The sequence below is a fragment of the Apteryx rowi genome, unplaced genomic scaffold (genome assembly GCF_003343035.1).
Source record: "Apteryx rowi isolate R43461 unplaced genomic scaffold, aptRow1 scaffold_111, whole genome shotgun sequence".
In the NCBI taxonomy this organism is placed as follows: Eukaryota; Metazoa; Chordata; class Aves; order Apterygiformes; family Apterygidae; genus Apteryx; species Apteryx rowi.
Window position 1 is genome coordinate 2282225 of NW_020447320.1, and position 24135 is coordinate 2306359.

Sequence of the window (24135 nt, forward strand, 5' to 3'; positions counted from 1 at the left end):
CTGCTGCAACTTCAAAGGAGAAGGGGAATGCTATTAGGGCAACGTTGGATGCTGAAACTGCCTACTGCTGTGCCTCTGCCCGATCAGGCACTTGAAGCCTTTGCCATCCCATACACGTGCAGGGAGGGAGCGTGGTTCGTGACATTGGTGAATGGCTCTCAGCACGTGAAGCAAAACAGACAAACACCTTTTTTCGTGTGTACAGATGGCCAGATGCTTTGGTCTGGGAGCTGATGCATCCGCATTACTGAAGGGAGGGGAAGAGAGAAGAAAGCAAAGGCAGTTGCCAAAATTGGCATCCGGCCCCAGCTCTTGAAAATGCTGGACCACCCTGAAAAGCATTCGCATTAGTGTTGAGGGGTATAATTATTAGATTGTTGGTGTATGTCCCAGCAAAGTATGTGATTTTGTTATTCTTAAAATATGACCAGACTAAATACATTGTCAGTGCCATCAAAACTAAGCTAATACTGTTGCCATCTTTGAGCCAAAAGGGTGCTGGATTTTGTGTTCCTTTCCCGTGCTTGGTCGTACAGGCGGTGCTGATACCGCTTTGGTGTATGACGTTGCTGCTCTGCGATGCTGGGGGCTGCCAGTGAGGTCGGCTATTGCAAGAAGGAACACCATTTTGGATGTCTCCATCTTTGACAGTTTTCCAGGAGAAATTAATAATTAATAATTATATTACACATGTAATATAACAGAGGAAAAAGCCCTAAGAATGACTGGTAACACCTTTGCTTGGTAATAAAGCAGGTTATGGGAACAAAGAGAAGTATCTTGCATTTCCTTCATAGTCACTGAATTCCTCAGTAGATACCCCCTATTTCTGATAAAGCTTGTGGGAATAATTAGAAGACAAAATGCATTATTAATATGTAAATATTAGTTTCTTTCCAGAGTCTTGTCTTATCTTTAACTGTTTTTATGGTTTCTGTGAATTAAAATACTTTTCATTCCAGTGCTAGCCTTAGCCATGCTGTTGTACACCTTTCAGTCTGCACATCTTGGTTGAGTCTTCAGCCCTGTTTCTTAGGATCAGCAGCATCTGTGACAGCAACTTAATTGCTACATGCGTTTGTACTGTTCTTTGGCAATTATATTTCAGATTCCTATTTGTCTGGAGGCTGGTTTTATATTAAATATCAATAAAAAACAGATAGCATCTACACAAACAGCATTGGAACAAAATCCTATATAATTGCAAGCCAGCCCATCTAGAAGGCAAGGGAAAAAGAATATTTTAATTATGTTTTTAGCTGTTATTGCCAGGAAGCAGAAGCAGAAACTATGTTTCAGGAATTGTGGCAGAAGCTATTCATGCTCATTGTGTTTGAATCAGACTCATAACGTCACACTAACGATTAAGTTTTTATCTTTTTTCCTTTGTTTCTCCCTGCCCAAATACCCAAATATTCACAAGCATTTCTTTACCTGTTATTGAAATGTCACTGTTTTGGGGATGCAGGTGACATCCACCAGCAATATAAAAATTTAAGAATACTGTTTCTAAATAAAGTAGTGGGGACAATTTAAGCAAAATGTAATTACTAAAGTTGGAAGTTGGCCAGAACAACAAGTTTCACATATCTATTATTAGGAGATGAGCCTCCAGATTTTTATTTAGGATTAGCAGTCAGGAACTCGGTTGTATTTAGGATGACATATGTGGACAGAGATGCATCCATGTAACAATCATTATCAAATTTACAGTGAGGAGCTTGGGTTTTCTGCTTGAAGATACAGAAGCCAATAAAGACACCCAATTTCCACTTGTAGGCTATAGACCTTCAGCTTGGTACTGTGGATGTATTTTTTTTCCACTTCGCTTTCCTTTGTTCAGTATTGTAAGGATTAAACCGAGTGTGACCTAATTTGCCTTTTTATAAAAATGGTTGATGCACAAAATGTAGCTTACAGGTTACTCTTGCCGTGCTGCAAAAATTACAGCTGGCATAATAGATATGCAGGGTGTGGGAAGGTAATAAATTGTCACCAGGATTCATTTTAAAGGAACCTGTCTCATCATAGATTGCATTTTAGCTGTGCCCTCTAATTTTAAACGCCCTGCTTAATGCTCCTTTCAGCTAAAAATTCCTATTAGTTTCAGTCAGTGGATTAATGCTTTAAGTGATCAGCATTTGGATGATTAGTGTTGTCAACATAATGCAGAATATAGGCTCAAACTGTCGTGTTCAGGAAAAATTTTCCCTGTTGTGTTTCTGTAGAGTTCTCTCATCCATAGTACAGATATATAAACACATTAAGTGGGTGTTCAGAGATGAGCTAATAAAAGTGATTCGATACTCTAGAGGCATGGATTTTCATATACATTGATTAAGAAGGAAAAAGTGCCTTCATGTAATGTTTTGTATAAATATATTTTTCAAATGCCAATGGAAGTGTTTCACATTCAGTGTTAGAGCTACACAGCTGGATAGCTGAAGTCTCGTGATCCTATGGAGCTGGAGTGAATGTAGCATTTAAAGGACATTATCCCTGCCTGGAGATGCTCTGCTCAGATGGGAGGCACCACGACACAGATTCAGTAAGAGCGAGCATTAAAAATTAGCCTCTGAGGAGTTCAGGATAGAAGATATCTGATGAACTGATATTGTAAAACGTTAAGGTATCATGCACAGTCTTGGAATAAGATCTGAACAAAAGCTGCTAAGAAACACTACAGTTTATTTTAAATATACATTAAGATGGAATTATTCTATTTGTGACCAGCTTGGCTTTTCACTAATACTGGTGAAGGGTGTGCCAAGAACTTATTGTCCTCTGGAAGTGGAGGATGGTTCTTTGCTTGTCCTCTAAAGAAACCTTTTTAGAGAAACTTCCAAGAGAAGAAAAAAAACCCTCTGAAATACATCGCTGCTTTTCAAATACGAATTAAACTTTCTATCACCTTATCTCAGCACTGTAATGCTGACCCAGTAATACCACTGTTCTTTTCAGTGATTCAGATTTCCATCAGAACTTGAATATTGGAGCAGAACCAGAATATCAATAGTTGAACTAGTACGGGAGAGTTTGAGCAGACCAAGGATGTGATTCTGGTGTTGGAACTTCGCTTCTGTCCTCTGATGACTAAGTGCTGAACAACTGGTCCTCGCCAGTTGGCACTTTGAGGGGGCTGAAACGGGAGCGCATTTCTCCAGACTGATATTGTGTCACAGGACAGTCAGTCACTCTTGTCGGTTAATCTGTGGTGTCTCAGGCGCAGCTTGTTATTGGAGTAGCTGTAAACTTGGAAACACCTGGACTAGGGCTCTTGCCAGCCAGGCGAGACTGGTGTTGCACCATCAGCCTAGTGATACTGGTTTGTTTGATACATGTCTAGTTGGACGGACGGATTTTAAATGTTTATTTCATTTTCTAGAGAAACTAGTAACTGTGCTAGACATGTTTTAAAAACAAAATCTGTTTCGTTGACCTTGCTTTTTCAGCAGCCCCTCTATGTAAACCTAAATATTTAGACGAAAGCAGCATTCAGAGATGTGTAGCTGAGACACTTCCCTTTTTCTTCTGCTGTTTTTCCTGATGAATGTAAAGAAAGATAACAATTCACCTTTTTTCCACTCCATTAAAATCACATTCTAAGCAGTCTTCTGAAATCAATTCAGTGCCGTTCTTTTAAAAGTTGATGGAAGCATTATTTCAAATGCTTGAATGCATGTTAGTGTGTGTGCATGTATGCCCACCTTTACAAATGAAGTAATACAGCTGTGATTTTAGTTTTGTTTTTCCTTTCTATGCTGCTGACTTCACGTATAGGTTGAACTGAGAATATAGAATATCTTAATTGTTTCTCATCTGTCAGCTGCGTTTGGTATCACAATCTGAAATTGAATAACTTGCTTTTTAGCTGTGTTAATTTATTTCTGGTTTGCCACCATCAAACTGAGTTGCCATTCTGCAGCCTAAAACCATACTTGTGCAGGCTGGGCTTTTAGGAATTACTAGGCGGAGGTATTATGTGTTAAACAGAAATAGTTTATTCTCAACAGCAAGGTTTACTTTCTGCTTCTCTCTGCATGGGAATCAGAAATAATGTGAAGTCATTGTTGTGAAATCTGGGCCTAGTGTCTTCCAAATAATAGTGTTATTTGATATACATTTATCTAATTAACTTTTGTAGATTTTGTTTGATGTTTACCATAATTCACTTAAATAAGAGGTTCTTACAGTAAGCTTTCAAATATAGTGAAAATGGCCTTACCAACTTTAATAAATAAATAAATAAATAAAAAGAGACAATATGTAAAAATTTTGCCATGAGATATCCAAAGATTTAGGGAAAGCAGACTGAAGTAAATAATAATCTGTTATTATGATGATTCATTTATGTTCTCCTGAACAAGTTGATACAGTAGTTCCAAATAAATAGACTAATGAGCAATTTTAACTCATATCTACAAAATGTGCCTGGTATCTCTTCTCTATTTTTAATCATGCTTTCCCTGTATAACTATATAATTTATTTTGAATCACTTAATTGACAATAAAACCAAAAGATGGTCTGCAACAGTTTGCAATTACTAGATTTTTGGATACTGAATAAGCTGAAGGTGATAGGGTTCAAGGAACTCTATTAAGTAAAATCACTTTTCTCTATTTTTTCGCCAGATCCAGCCATTGTAAATGGAGTTTATTGGTCTGAATCCTTAAATAAGGTGTTTGTTGATAATTTTGATCGTGACCCTTCTCTCATCTGGCAGTACTTTGGAAGTGCAAAAGGATTTTTCAGACAATACCCAGGTAGGAAGAACACAAGTTCCCAAGAAGCAATAAAGAATGCTGTGGCTGCAAGTTTCCGCTGAGTGTTGTCACAAATCATGACTTTCACAGATACTCACAGGTTCAATTTTACTTTATCTAGTTTTCAGAGAAAGAGATTTCTAATCAAGATTTTCAATATTCTGATCTTTTTTCTACCAATTTTCATTTGGAAGCAAAGCCCCAAGATGTTATTCTTTTGTTGTTGTTTTATTTAGAGAATTGGGTTTTCTGTTCTATGTGTTCTTTATATTAAAAACCAAAATGAAAACCAGGAAGGTAATACATAGGATGTAAATGACTAGAGAGATTCAGATAGTGCTATTAATTTTGCTTTTTCAATGCAAATACAATGTATAATATTCTGAATGTAAATCTCACTTGGGCAGAATTGAAGTGAGATGATTTTGCTATTTCTTGTGATGACTTTGCTAAGTGAGATGGTTTTCCTATTAACAGCCACTGGTTCTAGCAGTTGGTTCTTGTGTACCTCACACAAGTACATGAGTATGGTTGCTAGAACCAAAACACCAAAATAAAAGATGTGAGTTTGTAGCAACTGTGGGACAGGGGTAGAAGGTTTTCCAGTATTGAAAGTATGCTTACTGATCATAATAAAATCTGATGCTGTACCCTATGAGATATTTAATTTCATAGGATTTGAATTTTTAATTATTTTTAGTTAAAAAAAAAGTATTTTGAAGTGGCAGATAGTCCAACATTGTAAGTAGAGATAAAATGTAGATAGAAAAAAATACAAAGCATAAATTTGAAGTGGTTGAACTATTCAATATTTGTGCTAAGTGCATGCAATTACTTCATGCCCATTATGGCTATGCTAACTTAAATATTAAATTTGTCAGCTCATAATTGCCTCATAGATACCACTTAATGAAGCACAGTCTCTATTCATCTGTCTTGGAGACAAGATAAATTTTGGTTCACAGTACAGTCAACAACCAGTAAAATTCATATACGTTTTCAGATATGGATAGCTGAAGTTCAGACTACTTTTCTCTGTGTGTCAATTGCTCGAAAGACAGATTGCTTTTCTTGAAGGTGGTTTTCTTTTCCCTTAAAATTCTGCAACATTACTTAGAGGTACTTCATGATCAGTTTCTCTGGCTGTCCATCAGTTGAAAAAATGCAGAAAGTGTGTGTGTGTGTGTGTGTATTATATATACGTGTATATATATATGTGTGTGTGTGTGTATATGTGTATATGTATATATATAAACCTCATATATATGAATATTCGCATCTATCTATATGAAAAATAATTTACTCTGAAAGAGGCTGCAGAGAGGGAGGACAAAAGTTTAGAATCTCAGCTTTGATAATGTGCTCTACTGATACATACAGTAACCCTTACAAAATTAATTGTAATTTATTATTCAGTTTTTAAGTTTCCACATAAGTGACCAAGAATGGCAATACTTTAGTGACACTCAGTGCTATGATCAACCAGGTAGGCTTGGAGAGGCTTTACCTTGCAGTAGATTAAAAAGGACTGAGAAACAATATTTTTCCAGCATTAGCACAGTATGATGATTGGTGACATGGTATGTTATAATAGCGTTGCCTGTTCAATTGATAAAGTATGAAACTCCTTTAAATGATGCTTTGCCCCAATACTTCAGATACATTTTAAGCACCTACTGTGCAAGTTGTTTTAATTTTAATCTTTTTCTCTTTTTTTCTAAGCAGGAATTAAATGGGAACCTGATGAGAATGGAGTCATTGCATTTGACTGCAGAAATAGAAAATGGTAGGTAATAAACAACTATCAGTGTTTTTTAAGAAATACGGAAGGAAGAAAAGTTCAGTTTTTACATGAACAATGTGTATTTTGCCTTTTGTTTTAGGTATATTCAGGCAGCTACTTCTCCAAAAGATGTGGTAATTTTAGTTGATGTCAGTGGCAGTATGAAAGGGCTTCGCTTGACTATTGCTAAACAGACAGTATCATCTATTTTGGATACCCTTGGAGATGATGACTTCTTCAATATAATTGCTGTGAGTGTCTCGGGATTCTTCTTCCATTTTTTTTAATTCCACCTTTTGTTGCTCTCTCTCATGTTTTACTTTATACAATACACTTGAAAAATATTGTGGGGAGGTGATGGATATAAGAAGGCATCCAACTGGGCAGATGCTGTGATTTTCCAGCGCAACCTTGTTCAGGTGGCAGAGTTTTCAGAGTGTTTTTCTAGGAGTTGCAATCTGAAACGCCTTAAATAAACTGTCATGAACTTGGGAGTTGCAAATAATAGTTCTTTGTTAGTTTGTCTAAGTTTTCTGTGTTACCTTACTTTTTAACTTTGGGGTTTTTCCCTTATTTTTTTTCCTGGCAATTTCTGCAAATTATAGAACAATTAATATGTAAGAATTAATAGAATCAGATATTAGCTCTTGCTGAAGTTTATACTGCCTCAGTGTTCACGCTTTCCTCAGGGTGAGTCTGAGATGTGGTGTGCTTATACTGGGCTAATTGAGTTTCAGAAATGCTAGAAGCTCACAAAAAGAAACTGTAAAGCAAGTTAAGAAAACTAAGAATCTACTGTTTGCTGTCACCTTACTGATCCATTGTAAATCTCTCATTTTTATTACTAATAGTCATATTTTTCCTTGTACTTATAATGCAACATCAAATATTGCATAATTTATGTGTCACTCTCTAAAAGTGCTATTCAATGATCTATAAAATTACATGGGAAAAAGAGGAGCTGGGGCTTAGCTCTGAAGGCACATTCAGGGTAAATGTTGAAGTTCCAGGATATTTTTTTCCGTATTGATTCTGTGATGTGACATTATTTTGCAAATAACTGAGTGGATACTGTGAAGTTGTGCCAAGAGGTTTTACCGGCACTTACTAACACTAATAAATTAGGTAATTAATAGTTGTTCCTGTTATTTGTGTGTGGCATTTAGTTTTCTGTGGCACAGGTAGTTTTTTTAAATATATGACCAGAGGTGAGTTTTACAGTGCTTGAGCACAGTGGGGTTAATCATGTAGGCAAGGATGGCTTCAACAAATCCAGAACTGGTATCACAACTATTGTTTGGTTGGGGGAGACTGATGATTTTATAATTTTTTTTTTGTTGAAGTTCTTTTGCTAATACATTATAAATACGCTATCCTATATATAAATCCTAAAAATGTCTTCAAACTCTTGAGTGTAAGGAGAATTTTGGACTTATTTTGGTACAAAGAAGTGCCCTTTATATAGTAAAATAGATGACCCCAGCAACAACAATGAAAATCTGTGATTTTGTATGGAGAATTAAATATATATGCCTGAAGTATCTAAGCATATACTGTATTTTTATCAGATGACAGGCAGTTAGTTCAGAATATCTTTCATATTAATCTTTAATTGCTTATTATATAATTACCAGAAACTTATGTAATAGGAAAGCATAATTACATTGTGTATCAAAAAAGGTTTACCGTCCTTCAACAAAATTATAATCAACTTAAATAAGTTTTCTAAGTAGCAAAAATGTGTCAAATAGGTAATTACTAAGATATCTGAACATTCATATTCAGTGTATAATCATTGTGCTTGCAAGTAGTTGTGACAGTTACTGTAAATGATTCAGGAAGAAAAATCAATCTTTTTTCTTACGTGAATTTTTTACTTTGGGAAAGCTAAAGGCTCATCTATAACAAAGCATGTAAAAGTGTATGCAGCAAAGAATTCAAAGGAATAGTAAGAAGTACAGCGACACAATGAATATTAATATTTCAGTTCAAAAAAATTTAGCTAACTGAATGTTCCTTTTTCAATTTAAGTCTATGTTTACTCAAGTAAATAACTTTTTTTTCCTCCCTTCCCTGGGCTCAGCATAAGCCGAGCGCCTCTCCTCCCCCACTCTAGTCATGGACACCTTCCCCTCGGGGCGTCCCTGCCCGCCGTGGGTCGCCCCGCGGCCTCCTTCCCCTCGGGGCGTCCCTGCCCGCCCTGGGCCGCCCTGCGGCCTCCTTCCCCTTGGGGCGTCCGTCCCTGCCCGCCCTGGGCTGCCCTGCGGCCTCCTTCCCCCCGGGGCGTCCGTCCCTGCCCGCCCTGGGTCGCCCCGCGGCCTCCTTCCCCCCGGGGCGTCCGTCCCTGCCCGCCCTGGGTCACCCCGCGGCCTCCTTCCCCTCGGGGCGTCCGTCCCTGCCTGCCGTGGGTCGCCCTGCGGCCTCCTTCCCCTCGGGGTGTCCATCCCTGCCTGCCCTGGGCCGCCCTGCGGCCTCCTTCCCCTCGGGGCGTCCCTGCCCGCCCTGGGTCACCCCGCGGCCTCCTTCCCCTCGGGGCGTNCCCGCCCTGGGTCACCCCGCGGCCTCCTTCCCCTCGGGGCGTCCGTCCCTGCCTGCCCTGGGCCGCCCTGCGGCCTCCTTCCCCTCGGGGCGTCCGTCCCTGCCTGCCGTGGGTCGCCCTGCGGCCTCCTTCCCCTTGGGGCGTCCCTGCCCGCCGTGGGTCGCCGCAGCCCCCTCGGGGCATCCATCCCTGCCCGCTGTGGGTCACGCCAGCGCAGCCCCTTTCGGTCGCAGCCCCGTCAGCACCGCGCACCCCCTCGTGCCGCCGGCTGCGTTTCCAGCAGCGTCGTTCCGGCCCCGACGGCTGCTGGCGGTTGCTTTCGCGAGTCCGTGTAGGTTTTACCTGCAGGCGAGCGTTTGCCAGCAGAGGTGAGTTTCCTCGTTCAGGCAGAGCCCGGTGGCGCGCGGGTTGGGAGAGCCAAATGCCTTTTTCTCTTCCCAGGGTAAAATGTRGGGCAGAGGAGAGCTACGTATGGGGGAATTTGGGCAAACAGTGCGCTTGAAAGAGAAAGGCCAAGTTTTGTGCCTGAGCGGCCGTACGGCTGTGTTACACGTGCCGATTAAGGGAACAATACTTGCAAAAGAAGCRTTATGTGAGGAAATGGGGCAGGAATGAGGAGTCGGATGTAATAAGGAGTTTTCTCTCTTTTGGGTCTTTTGTGAGGGGGGGAACCGTAAGGCATGCCTGCATTTCGAGGGAAAAGAGCCAGGGAAGAAAATACAGGGAGAACAGCGATGAAAGACGTGAGAGAGGACTTAGGGCTGAGTAAGAGACAGGGTGAAGCACCTGGAAAGGTTACACAGGCCGGTGAGAAACTTTCGTACTTGTGTCGGGAAGAAGGAAGAGCACTTTTAAGGTAGCCAAGAGAGAAGATGAGGTTAGAGCAAGACAACCTAGTTGCTAATTGATCCCTTGAAAGAAGACGGACGTTGTTTATAAAAATGTTGGGCTTGATGGGTTAGAGAACAGAGCAGAATCGCGGGAGCAGGGACGAGTTGCCTTACAAAAGGCCGTCAGCTGGCAGAGATGACACTCAACGCACCTGCAGCGGCGCTCAGCCTCATTTTTTGTGATGGGGGTTCTCCAGCACCCCAGGTGGAGGGGGGTGAGCCAGCACACGGTATTGCAGTGGGGGCTGTGATGAAAGGTGTTGAGCGAACCGGTGCCCGGGTCAGTGGAAGAGGAGGAAACGGAGCTTAGCAGGTGGAAAGCTGAAGTCTGGCTGAAAAGCAGTCGTGCAAGATTTGTGGTCATCAGCTGTGTTGCTAGCTTTTTGTTGTTCCTTTACAATATCTCCCAGTACAGGAACTTTTTTAAAAGCTTTCCAAGTTGCTTTTCAAGTTGTCGTTATACATTTCAGTATTCCACGCAAAATGAAGATTCTCATTAAATGTAATGAGAGTTATGGTCACTGCACACTAACATCATTAAAAATTCAATTAGCGCTTACAAATATGCAGTAGGATTGCAAAAAACCCCACTAGCACTATACTGGCTGGGTTCTTTCATATCCGTTAGGTCCATTTCATCTTTTGCTAAATATTCTTCTAACTATATTTGTATGCATATATAACACAAGAGTGTTCAGTGCAGGTCTTTCCAGAGAATAAACATAAAAAGATAATGTTAAAAATTGTTTTAGCTTTCATGGGTAGGTTGTTGCAAAATCTATCTGAAATTGATGGACTAGATGATTGAATTAGAAAAAAAAATGTTGAAATACAGGAGCAATTTTGTGCTGTGTTAAAATTTAAGGTCAATTCACCGGTGCATGAACAGAGATGTCAGCAACAATGAGAGAAAAGGCATGTTTTTCCAATTCACTTTGAAGTATAACTCCAAGTCATGCATTAAATTAACAATATTATCATAAAAAGAGTGCTAATTTTGCCCARTGCTGATTTTTTWAAATGCTTTTACAATAGTGTAAACTCTACATTAAATGAACAAAATATTAACTGAACTGAGATTGTTAAATCAATTTTAATGCTTCAATCACACCATTTTAGCAAAATTGATTCGAAGAATATTATTTRTTGATTCAAAGCAYAGTATTATGGTTCCTTGTTTTTCATTTGTGGAATTTTCCATTATAAACAGTTTCTACATAGGCACTTTTTTTAAGTTCTTGTATTCATCCAAAATAGATCATGGATAAACTTGTTTTTCAGCCTGCCTGATTAGTCGGATTCTGCRCGGGTAGCRCCGATGGGGAGCCTGACCGATGGTAGATCTCCATAMRCTTGCCTCAGCCAGTAGGCTATACCTGCRTTTGAGCRCRGTAAAGCCAGCAGAACTTTAGAGATACAAGTTTCTGTGGTCCCTCTTTTGGTTTGACTTCACTGTTGAGTCTTAGTTTGGGCTGTGCTGGATTTCTGAGTATGCCTAATATAGTGTGAAATCTTTTATCCATTTAYTGTTCCACAACAAAAGGTGAATTTAATTTGCTTCTGTGGACCTTAAGCTCCAGAGAGCTTAAATATGACAAAAAATAAATATACGGAGGTAAATGCAGAACTACTTGCTTAGCTGTGCTGGAACCATATATCCCTCAGGACATATTTTCAGGATCCAGAYAGTATCTGATTATGCAATATAAGTCAGTAGCCCTCTACCTAATTATATGGTTCCTGTTTGTTAGTTCAGATTTTGGCCCACACATTTTATTTTGTGCTGTACTGCAAAGAACTAACTAGCATGRCAAAATAATACGAACTAATAAAACAGATAAATGTATATAAGTAAATAAAATAATAAGAAACTAGGTCTTGTCAAATGCTTAAATTACAAGACAGATGAAAGTAGACAGARGCRTTGGCAGAGGAGCTCAGAAAGGATGATAATTGGTTTTTACTTCTCTCCTCCCCCCTTCAGCCAAGGGGAGCTATTCTACAGCTGTTTTAACYGTACCAGTTATCGCATCGCTGCTATCACAGCTGTAATCTGCAAAGGTGCCCTATGCTGGAGTTTGGGGTATGGCACTAGGTAACACTAGGAAACACATGAAAGCAGAATGTAATGCAAGACTCTTGAAAAACAAAGTCTTTTACCAGGTACAGCAATTTTGTAGCAGGAAATGTGAAAGGTGAAAAGTGAAAGCTTTAAYGAAGAGAAATCTGTTTTTAAAATCTCTTTGCTCACGTAACATGAGAGATCTATACGAAATATTGCTGGGAAAGTCAGCAGTTACTAACAAGGCTATTGGTTCAAGATCAGGAAGCAGCTTCACTAAATACAAAATTTTAAATGCCATAGGAAAGCCAGAGGACTGAGTTCAAGTTGTTGAATAATTTGGTGGGAGGGAATTGAGAAAATTCTGGTAGCGATTTTCCCCTTTTCTACTCTGAAAGTTCAGTACCATAAAAAGAAAGGCATCACTACTAACACTGCAGAACATCCCATGAAAAGGACAAAGATATCCAAAATATGCTCTGAAGCACAAGCTGGGCGATTTACTAGAAGCCGGCAGTTGTAGGAAAGGCCTCATGGAGTGGATGTGGCAGCTTAAGCAGCAAGYGCTGCTTGAACGGCCTCACGTGACGCATCAGGGAGCTCTTCAGTTTTCATGGACTTAGAGAGGGAGATATTCRCTGTTTTGGGAATTTCTTTTGTGAAGTGACAAAATTTTGTCCAGTGCATTTTTTCATGTCTTCATATTTGATCAAAAAAAAGAAAGTGTATATTATTAGCAAAGAGTATAAAAATTAATGTGTCAGTGATCATCAAAATAGACCATAGTGATACACCCTTGCAAGAATTCAGACTATCAGAAGCTGCTATTCCTTTTTTATATCCTTTTTTTTTATATTCCTTTTATATATTACTATGTATTCTGCTGTTTCTGCATAGCAGAGGAAGAACTGCTAACTGAAAGAGCACTTCCAGTTTATACTTGTTATCAGCAGAACACCTTGACATAAAAAGTTTGTTTACACACCTTGGCATAATCCAGTTTCTTCTGAAATACATAGTGGATTGCTTTAAATATTTTTACAGTAATGTTCCCAAGGTAAATTAGAAGCCACAAATTCAAATAGTGTCACAATTTGGCTAGATTGTAGAAGGRTGAATATCAATGTCCTTTTATAACTATAATGACAATGAAAGTGCTTTTTCCATATGCTGCCTAGGTAACTGTGCTGCTTATGCCAGAATGAACATTTTTTCCATCCTTTTTTTTTGAAGGAGGTTGATTCTGTAAAATGGGATTGCTAAGGGACTTGAAGCATGTCCTCTGTAAAAGCGTGGGCGTCATTTATACTACACGACTGTATAACATTAGAGACGTTGTAGAGAGCTACTGGGAATGGGTCTGGGTTGTGATGCAGCTGGCAGGCGTGCAAGCTACACGTCTGTGGGGATAGCCTGATGACACGAGTTATTCAAAATAGTRCTGAAAAGGAATCTTGTAGAAATCTAGCAGACTGAAATTATGCTACTGAGATGCAGCCTYGGATAGAGTAGGAGATGGTTTCATCTGCTTGCCAGTGGTGATAGGCATGGAAAAAAAATTTTGCTACTACTGCAGCATTTGGAAATTCTCATTTTGCTCGCGTGCATGAGACACTGGAAACAAATCATGACTGAGAGACAGGCAGATTCTAGTGTTTTATTATATGCTGACCATTTACAGACTATGTGCTTGGTGTCATAYAAAGACAAATATGTTAACAAGTCTCTACTGATGGCTACAAAAATCAAGCTGAAGAACCCAGGCTTAACCAAAAAGTGTATCGATTAAAGAATATGCTGAAAAAAACGGTGTGAAGTAGTAGAARGTTCGYGATTWRGGGCCTGTGAGCYRGCATCTGTTACAGATTTTTAGTTTTTGTTTACAACAGTCAGAAAGGAAGATGATCTCGACTATGGCCTATAATATGAGATGCTGTGAGGATTTAGCATTATTGTTTTGCARTGGCTATCAGGAGATAGTTTGGAAAGCAGTCTGAAGAGAAAAACTGCAGGGGAAAGCACATCATTTATCAGATCAATAAACTGCTATGACACCAAGATGCACACAGGACATTCCCAGTGACTCGCAAGTGTTCCAGATGTCACTGTCTTGTGTTTTCATATGACCTTTGGAGCAATAGACATGTCCTCAGGCACTTGTATATTGGATTAAYGTTGACTGGAATAAAATAATTAGGGAAGCATGCAAATCTGCTGCAGAAATGATTTGTAAGTAACCTTCTAGCATATGTTTTTTTATACACCAATCACTACGTTGATGCTGATGTGAATACTGTATATATCCAGCCGTAGTAAGTAGAGCTACTCTGGATTTGTATTTCTTTACAACGGAGGATCGAGTCTGGCACAATGCCTCAAGAATAACTTGATGCAGTTCAAATTAAACACTCTTCCCTGTGCAAMAATAATTATGTAATAATTATGTAGTTAATGAGTGTTGGTGCATACTGCACTGTTCACGTGARTGGTGATGACAGATGTCCAGTGTGGAACAGGTTGCAGGGGTCTAAGGTTAGGCATATGTGCAGAGAAAGGAGTTGTGTTACGCTGAAGAGARAGTAGAACAAATCCAGAGCTGCAGGCGGACACAGACAACGTGAACTTGCGGTGACAAAAAAGAGCCTTGTGTGAGCAGCATTTTGCAAGGAATCACTGTAAGGCTCTTTGTATTCCCACTGAGGTGGAGGAAGGACGGAGTGAATGCATATATTAATCATATGAAATGCTTTGCCTGATTATTTTTGGCTGAACTTGTTGTCTTCTTGCATTGTCTGCTGTGGCTGTTCCAGCTCCCTTAGCGCCTGCGAAAGGGTGAAACCAGACAGGGCCTAGATGCAAAGGCCTCGTGCTTTAACCTGCGATAACTTTTAGGTAGATCAAACAAATAAAAAGAGGAAYTAATGTAAAACTGAATCTGTAATACTAAGGCAGACTTTTTTGAAGGCACTTATCTATGAATCTGTCCTGTGTTGAAAGATTTAAAAGATGTAAATAATCAAGTCCCATTTTCAGAAGTGATTTAAGCATCCSTGAGTCCGTAAGATCTACTCACTGGAGGTGAAATGCAGGTTCTTTAAGTGCTTCTGACGGTGGGACTTGGCTCTCTGAGTTCCTTAAGCCTTGCAGGATAACTGGAGAGTACTTTAAAGATGTGCCACAGCTTCATGACTTCTTGTCTAATGAGCTGCTTTGTTTGACTGCAGTTCTGACTCTTGTCAGACATTTCCAGGAGTGATTCAAGCTCGCAGRCTCTTTGGTGTAGTTGTTCCGCTATCAACCTCCCAAAATATGTTAGCCATTGCCTCAAATATTTGTTAGTACTTTTTTTTTAAATATAGCAAAGAAATGGGAGTTGTGACTGTGATGCATCAAACCCAAATTCCTAATACTGTCCAGCTGTCAACTTGAAGGATATTTTTGCCAGCTAGTGTATACAGTACCCGTTAACCCCACCTGCATGCTGGCATCCACTCAATTGAATGTTACTTTTTAAAAGTAGCATTGAACTTCTGAAACATTAAGAATCATGTAAAAGAAAAAATACTCTGGCCAATTTTTAAAAATGAATYGAATCCTATTGTTTTTGCTTTATGTGCATGTTTCACTGTAGCTCTAAATCATACAATTTCAAAGCTTTTAATGAAAATTTTCGTTATATTTTTAATTTCTCTCTACAGTATAATGAAGAACTTCACTATGTAGAGCCATGTGTGAATGGAACATTAGTTCAAGCAGACAGAGCCAACAAAGAGGTAAGGAATGGAAGTAACAAAACAAAAGAGAACTAGGATGCAATGCATAACAGTGTACTCTAAAGGTCTTTCCTTAATAAAATGAATTCCATTATTAGAATTTATTAAATTAATTGTTCTCCTTATGCCATTTCAAAGGTGTCTTATGTGACTCAGCAGGAAGAAGACGACACATCCGCCTAGTTAATTTGATTGAATAAACTTAATGAAAAGAAACAGAAATCACTGCAAATATACTGTTAATAAAATTTAGTAATTGTTTTTCAAAGTTCAATACTTTAGTTGCTTTAAATTAAACTATCRTTCTGTTAACAAAAATTACACAGGAAGAGATGGTATTCTGAAGTATCACTAACCCTGAAGTTGAAACAAAATCTTGAAACAAATGAAAATAAATATAATACATGTGAGCCAGAAACTTCGCCATTCCAAACTAGTGTGTCAAAATAATAATGCATTTTCTGAAGAAAGTTCTTTAAGAGCGTACAAATGAGTTAAATCCTGTGGTCATTTTTCAGAAAAAAATTACACTTATTTAATTGAAAAGTTTACCTGAAGGCAGCCTGCAGTATGAATCCTTATCTTTGGTTTATTGCCTGCCATCTAAATGCAGTTGCTCTGTACAAGCAAGACTGTTGATGCCAAATTTAGTAATTCATGCTATAGTAATCAGGCCACTGAATAGCCTTCAAATTAATGTAAACGTACTTTCATAAAAGAAAATGGGGCTGGTTACACGGGCTGTCATTTATTTTGGTCTGATGATTGGAGATTGAAAATAGTGTATTAAACTCGAGAACCATAAAAGATGTCTGTCAGAAATCCTACTGATGATAAAGATAATGCCTCTATTAGAATATGTTAAAAAACTGGAAAAAAAATAGATTATGGTATGCAGCCATAAATTTAGAACAATCTAGGGCTAATAATTTGGTGAGAATTTTGTTACAAAGAAACAATTTTTCCATTAGTAAGGGAATAGAGAAACCTAGGAATGTTGATATGATGATATGATATGAATGAGTATAGTTAATTCAGCAAACATCTGCCAGGCATKAATGTGTCACACAGGTTGATTTAAATATATATGTTTTTTTGCAGTGTCCACAGATCTACTATAATTATTTTGTCAGAGCTGTCAAATAGTGAGAAACTTGTAGAAYATTTAATAAGAAAGGTGGATATTTCTTCAATTACTTGCTCATATTTTAATTTTTGATGGAGGGAACAGTACCTATCCTTAGGAAAACAGTGCAATRGAATAGCACACTTAAMTRTCATGGCCTAGCTTTATCACTGAGAACCCATTCCAGGTCTTACAGTGTTACAGCAAAAGTAGTACTCTCCCTCAAAAATACATTTGTTTAGGCTAGTAATGTGAAGAGTTACCTAAGTAGGGGTTAGTATATGGGTGACACAGAGAAGCAGATAGKTTAACARCAGAGGTGGTCCAAAAACCTGGCATATATGCCATAATATTAAAAGAAGGTTCCAAAATAAAAACTCGGCTTTTCTGTTGTAAGATTTCATGTGATTCCTTGTGATGCTGGAAGATGAAMTGAAAATTAAGAAGTGACCAGAGAAAAAAGAAACCCATGAAAAAAATCAGCTCATGATGTTGTTAAGCACCGAATGTCTCTCTGCCTCTGCTGAACTATGTTTTGTTTCTTGTAGCTTGAAAGCCTGTTCAAATAAGCTACGTTTGTTATTACAGAATTTTTCCCTGGTCAAGCTTCCTCTCTTCTTMAAAGTGGCTTATCCATTTATGCTGGGTCTTGCTTATGGCAGGAGAGGGCAGCAATCTTGCMTCTTCCTCTAAATACTTCTCTCTATTTTCTAAACTAAAAGCAAATCAGAAGGGTTTCAGCTCAGCATTGCATTGTGCTGCTTGAGATTTTGCGTGGTAGTTCATTTTTGTTAAAGAAGCCAAAGAGACCTTACAGGAAGCGGCAAACAGTTCTGAAAACATATTTGTAAGTGTGTTTAGGTCAGGCCTTCACATGTATGGCAAGACAAAACTAATTTTATCTGGTTATGCTGTACTTCACTGTACTATTAGATGAGTTCTTTGCATTTCACCTTCATGTCCCTCATCTACAGGACTTATTCTTCATGGATCGCTTGTTTAGTGTACTTGATGTTCTCCACTGTTGATTTTAGAATATCTAAATAGCATTTAGTTAGTATGTGGAGTGATGCAAATTGTTCCTAATCATTTACTGTTGAAGACCCTTATTTGTGAACTGTGATGCAGTTTCCAAAATGAACACTTTCTTGTGGGTGCATCTAATGAGCCGTATGAAAGCTGTGCAAGTTCAAGACTTAAAGCTAAAGATTCAAATATATTGCCCAGCTGTACTGTTTGGAAATAATCCTACTGTTAAACTTTCCATTGCTCTGCAGCAGATCAAAATGCAGATTACCCTGTACCCATATGTTACTTAACATCAGATTCGATTTAATTTAATTGATCAAAATTTTTATGCCACCCAGATGATGCTCAGGTTTTATGAACGGTACTTAATTATTCAAAATAGCTAAGTACAATTTCATATTTCATTCTTCAGAGTATGCTTCAACGTAATTTCTGTTTGTCTAAATTCCATGTTTTAAAATCTGGAATCAGTTTGTGCTTTATTGTGCCTTGAAGAAGACATTTAAGGTTTTGGAGGATAACTAAATATGACCTTTTTCCAGTTAAAGTCATGYTGGTRAGCTAGTTACTCTTTCCCTGAAAGGCCAGAACTAGAGAATAAACTTGAGATATGCAGCATGTCATACTTCTGTGTGTTTTCTTAYGCACTATGACTTTGTCAATCAACTTAATTTGTTTCTTAGTTCCTGTGAAGAGTCTAACTGCATGTTTTTATGATTGTCCTACTTTGTGTAACAAACAGGTCATTTGCCTAAATACTGGCAGGCACAAAAGTATCGTTGTCCAGAGAAGAGTCCAGGACACAAGGTAAAGGGAGTCAAGTAGGTGGACAACCATTTACTTCTAAAGGAGTAATTCAGTTATYATGCTAATGAATTCACAGTTACCAATTTGGTTTCTGGATTATTTGACATTGTTATAAGACCTGATACCTGTGTGTTTTGAATATACCTGCACAGCAAAATTACATGAGGCCTCATCCAAAGCTCACTGAAATTCCTGGAAAAACTGTTGTTGACTTTTGTTTCTTTTGGTGAGGTCCATAGAAAAAAGATGTCTTCAAATGTTGTTASTATGCTGGTCAAAATATAAAGCTATCAAAATATTTAGCTGTTTTGGAACTACTCCTCAGAATTCAGTCATTTGGGCTGATACTTTCATTTTCTGTAGGTCCCACAGACTTATTGGGCTTCTTGTGTCTTTTTTTTCTGTACAATTGATGAGTGTCCGTTCCAATGTCAGATGAAAGTAGATGAAATTAAGTTTTCTCAACCAGTCTTGCAAAATAAATAACCTTTTGCATGTTCATTGCACATGAGAGCTGTTCCTTTTGTTTATTAAATGATAAAAAAGAAACAAGGAAAATACCACAACAAACACTGTAATATGTGTTTTTTCCAGCAGCTCTTAGTTTATCATCATGAGTCACTGTATTGACAAAGCAGGGTAGGTGGTAGAYTGGCAGTATTTTATAATATATCCATATATGCTGCTGTTTCAGTTTRTATGCCTGATTTTTTGGAAACCTGACATAAGCCTGAAGAAGTAACTATATACTCTTTSCAGAAATTTATATTCTTAATCTTTTAATATCAAATATTTTTATCAATTGAATGGGAGCAAGTATTAGCAAACTAATACTGTATAGTCTGCTAGTACCAAAATAAATACAAATGTTTTAAATTACCTTAGAACATATTTTCTTAAGATAGCAAATATGTATTCCCATATGCTAAACTAAAACAGAAGCAATTAGAAGTTGCTGTAGTAGTGTATGATATTGCTCTGGTTTTCCCCTATGTCGAAAGAGGAAGTGTATGTTGCTGATGATTGCGGGGACTGAATTTTTACAGTTAACTTTGCCATTTTCTGATCTTTTGTATTGCTATATAAATGATCTTAATAAGGTCAGGGTTTTTTTGGAGCAAAATTTGTCGTTGGAAGCAAGCATTAAACCAAATTTACCAAGCTATTAATTTATGCTGAGTAAACTTTAATTTCTGCCACTTTAACAGTATATATTTTTGCCATAGTACGTGAGTACCAATATTAAAAATTCCCACTACACTGTCCTTTCCTAAAAAAAGAAAAAAAGAAAAAAAAGGGGGGGGGTAAGGGGAAAAAAAAAGGCAGTAACCCCCTCCCCCCCCCCCCCCCAAATACTTGGTGACTGCCTCTTGCTAGGTTCACCTCACTGCATCACATGTAGCAAATAAACACACTATTTAGAATCAGAGATAGGGAACTACTTTGAGATGTTTGAGTGGGGCTTTTTATCTCATGGGGAAAGTAGCTGTTTCAATAACTCCACAAAAATTGCCTTCCAAGGATCAGTACCCCAGACTACCTCTGTCTTGAAAGTATTTATTGAATAACAACTTTGCTCTCTTTATAGAAGGCTCAAAGGGATTCAGATGGGATCTCCCTACTCCGAGGGAGTCACTTACACAGGCTAAATGTCTTTATTTGTTCAAAGTTTTCCTCTAACTCCAAATTCTAAAAAAAACAGACAAACAGAAAAAAGCGTCTAGAATTTTGGTCTCCTTATCACTTGCACTTTACTCCTAGTGCGTTAAAGGGGAAACCAGCCCCTCGGCAGAAGAGGGAGGGCTGAATTCTGCTAACGGGGAGCAAATGGGCCAGGGCTGGCCGGGGGGGAGGTCGGACTGCTCCTTCGGTGGGGAGGGCTGAGCATGGCGCCACGACTGCTCCTGCTCGGCCGGCGCACACGCTGCCCCGCTCACACGGCCCCTTGCGCAGCCGCGGCGGTGGCCAGCCCGGCTTTCCGAGGGGTGCGCGTCACGAAGGCGGTTTGGTTTGCCGCCAGCCGCCTCGGGCAGGTGGCCTTTGCCCCGAGCGTGTTCTGCTCCACCGCCTCCCTAGGTAAGAGGAAACCTGGGAGCATCTTCAGGGAACGGAGCGCAAGGATGTTTTTGGTAGGCTACAGGAGACTGCTCCAGCCTTAGGGCTATAGCAGCCTGGGAAACCAGCGCTGCCCAAGGGTGCTGATGCCGAGTATTCAATGGACTCAAAGGTAGCAAACGTACAGGCCTCTGCTGGCTCCTGCTTTCCTGTTCAGGGATGGGCAGTAGTGCCCAGGGAACGCAACAGGCTCCCAAGGAGCCAGACTTTCAGAAAATACAGTCAATCTTGGAACAAAAAAGCTATCCTTTTTTTTTTTTTGTCTACACATTTTCTTAGTGAACCAGTGTGATTCTTTTTTTTTCCTTTTTCTTCTTTTTTTTTCTCTGCAATGTCCCTACGTTTTTTGACTGAAACAATATAATGAAATGAAAGTGAAATTCCAGAATGTGTCAGTATGGAAAAAATGAATTTTTTTCATCTTGATGTGATTAAGACCATGCTTAATTAGGATAAAAATAATTTCAGAGATGTTTTCATTATCCTTAAGTTTTACAGATTTAGAGTTATTTCTGAACAAGGGCTCCAAAATGTTTAGGTCTAGTGGAGTGCTGCTGGCCTTTAAAATTCTTGTGGACCACTGTGACTTTATCGTCTTTGTTGAAAACATTATTGGAAACACTGTTATTTCCATACATCAGCTGTAGACCCCTCACCATTCTTTTCTGAACCACTGTGGGAACTAACTACATAAGAGAAATCCAGTCCCATTAAAGTACGGAGAAGCAGTCAAAGGCTGTAGCACTCTTACATTGACCCTGTGGTGACACTATGCTCTACCCTGAGTAATGCAGCTCAATTTTCTCTGCCAAGTGTCAGGAAAATTTTTATAAAGCCCGCATTTATTTTTCCATTTTTTATCCCTCTGTTATTCAGGCAGGAAAGAGGGCCTGGCACTAAGTAATTTTGTAGAAAGTGCATACAGCATGTATAGAGCAAGGAAGTTATCTTTGAGTCACAACCCAGTTTCATTGCTGGAGCTGCACTCATTTCTTCTGTAATGTGCAATCTGTATTTTGGTTGCATCTTTCCTTAAATTTGCATCTTTTCTTAAATTATGTCGTATGACCTTTCCCTTTCATTATAGTTGATGTCTTGGGTCTCTTTTCCCACAACCATGTTAATAAAGGGGTGAAAAGTTAAGTTTACATGTTGATTTAGATGTTATAGGAGCCCAAATTAGCAGAGGATTCTTGATTCCACATTGTTTTGTTGAGTGAGGAAAGCAATCAGACTGAAAAGAAAACAGCATAAGGAAGCTAGTACTTTCATCTTTGCAACTTTAGCTTAGCCAAATACATGTATTGAAGAGTAATAGTGTTTTCATCATAGTTGGCATAGTGCAAAGCTGGAATAATTATTTTTCTGACAAGAACATAGTTTTCTGTATTGTCATCACACCCATTAGAGTTACTTGATCAGGATCACTCCTTGATTAAAATATTAATAAATATCTGTCCAATGCATTACAGTCCAGATTTTTAAAGGACATTAAATATGTTTAATGTAACTAAGCATTTAAACATTAAATATATTCATGCATTTTTATTGTGGGAATGGAATGATGATTGCAGAAAAAGCAGATTTTCAGTCCTGAATCTCCAACATGTTGGCCAGGTAACATGTTTTCCTTTAAGAGAGAGTGAGGATAGCTTGAAACAACTGATGATTCCAGGCATCTAAGCTGTTCTCTGCCAGCTTCGAGAACAGCAAAGTAATGCAGTCTTGATTTGTTAATCTTCATCTAACAACTTTATTTTTTAATGGTAGCAACAAACTACAAGGAAAAGATAATGATGTAAAATGTTTAGAAATATCCACTCATTTTGATTAAGCATTTTTTCTGCAAAGTTGTTGACTGTGAAAAAGCTCAAGTTACATGTTGCTTTTCAAGAAGTGTGGATCTAACTGAACCTTGAATTTCTGTCAGGTGTAACTTCTAAAAGCATACTCCTTTTGAGAAACCTGATTAAATCAAGTCAGATTTTATAATATTTATAAAAGGAAAACATATAACTTCAAATATGATAGTGATGTGAATGGTGTTAATATATGCACCACCAGTTTTACTAAGATGCAGACCAGGTATCCCAGTCTTAAGCTTCTTCAACATATCGTGTTTCTGCTTTTATTTTTTACAGTATAAGAATATAGTATTTTTTATTAGAATAATTATAACTTACAGGTGATATAGCAAGCATCAACTAGCATCCAATTCTTTCTAAAATTTTTCATAACCTAGCATTTATCATAAGATTTTTGTGTTGACACATACCTGCCTTTTGAGGCTCACTATAGATTTGTGGAGAAATATTCCCAGTATCTTGTAAACTATCCATAATTTACAAAACTTGCTTCATGTTTAGTTTATCACAAAGATTAAATCTCTAATTACATTGGGTAGCATAAATGAGGTTGAAATGAATCTGTGATCCTAAATGTGGTTTAGTAATGTAAAATATGTAACATATATTTGAATTGTACCAGACTAATTTATAATTTGGCATTAGCATTAAACAGCTGCTACCTTGAAGTGTATCAATTTGCTACACACAAATTTAAAAAAGAGTGGGAAATAGTTCAGACACTATTCTGTCACCGTCTGCACTTTCTCCACAAATTACAAACATGTGGAACTGCCTATTTTAATACTAGTTATCTTGGGCCAAGAGGTTTTCATCTTTGAGAAACTCCATGTTACAATTTACCTACCCCAAAGGAATCGGATGACAATCTGATTTAATGTAACTCCAGATTTAAAGTAACAATATTACAATATACATTCCTCTTTTATATGTTTTTTTAATGTAGTATATATGAATTGAGGACATTTCTCTATAAATGTTTCCAGATGAAATATATCATCTTATAGATGCACAGATAGGCACAGTAACTCAAACTAAATAGAGAACTTACCCTTGTGTAAATTAGAATGACAAAAATAGACAAGGTGTAGTATATAATAACTTCCAATGAGCTTTTATTTTTGTATGTAATTACCAGAAATTAAGTAACCAGAAGACTGATTCAGCAATGAAGCTGACTGGAATTGCCAAGAGGAGGTTGGTAAATACAAATTTTGCATACTGAATTATGTTTAAACAAATTATTTAAGTATATATTTATCTATCTATCTCTGTCAAATCCCCCCAAAAGATTGACTGCATTGATTTGCTGTTAAAAAGAAAAAAAAAAGAAAAGAAAAAACACACAAATTCTATAAAATTGATTTTTTTTTTAACTGACT

General features: G+C 38.1%; 1 protein-coding gene across 1 annotated transcript in view; it reads left to right on the forward strand.

Moving 5' to 3' along the window:
* The window catches only part of CACNA2D3 (calcium voltage-gated channel auxiliary subunit alpha2delta 3), a gene marked incomplete at its 3' end in the record, with an annotated part of 218296 nt that extends 202485 nt beyond the window's left edge, over positions 1 to 15811 (forward strand). The window contains exons 7-10 of the mRNA XM_026076990.1: positions 4633 to 4764; positions 6490 to 6550; positions 6648 to 6798; positions 15737 to 15811. Of these exons, the coding sequence (XP_025932775.1) occupies positions 4633 to 4764; positions 6490 to 6550; positions 6648 to 6798; positions 15737 to 15811 (419 nt within the window). The remainder of the gene's footprint in view (positions 1 to 4632; positions 4765 to 6489; positions 6551 to 6647; positions 6799 to 15736) is intronic.
* Between the last annotated feature and the right edge of the window lie 8324 nt (positions 15812 to 24135).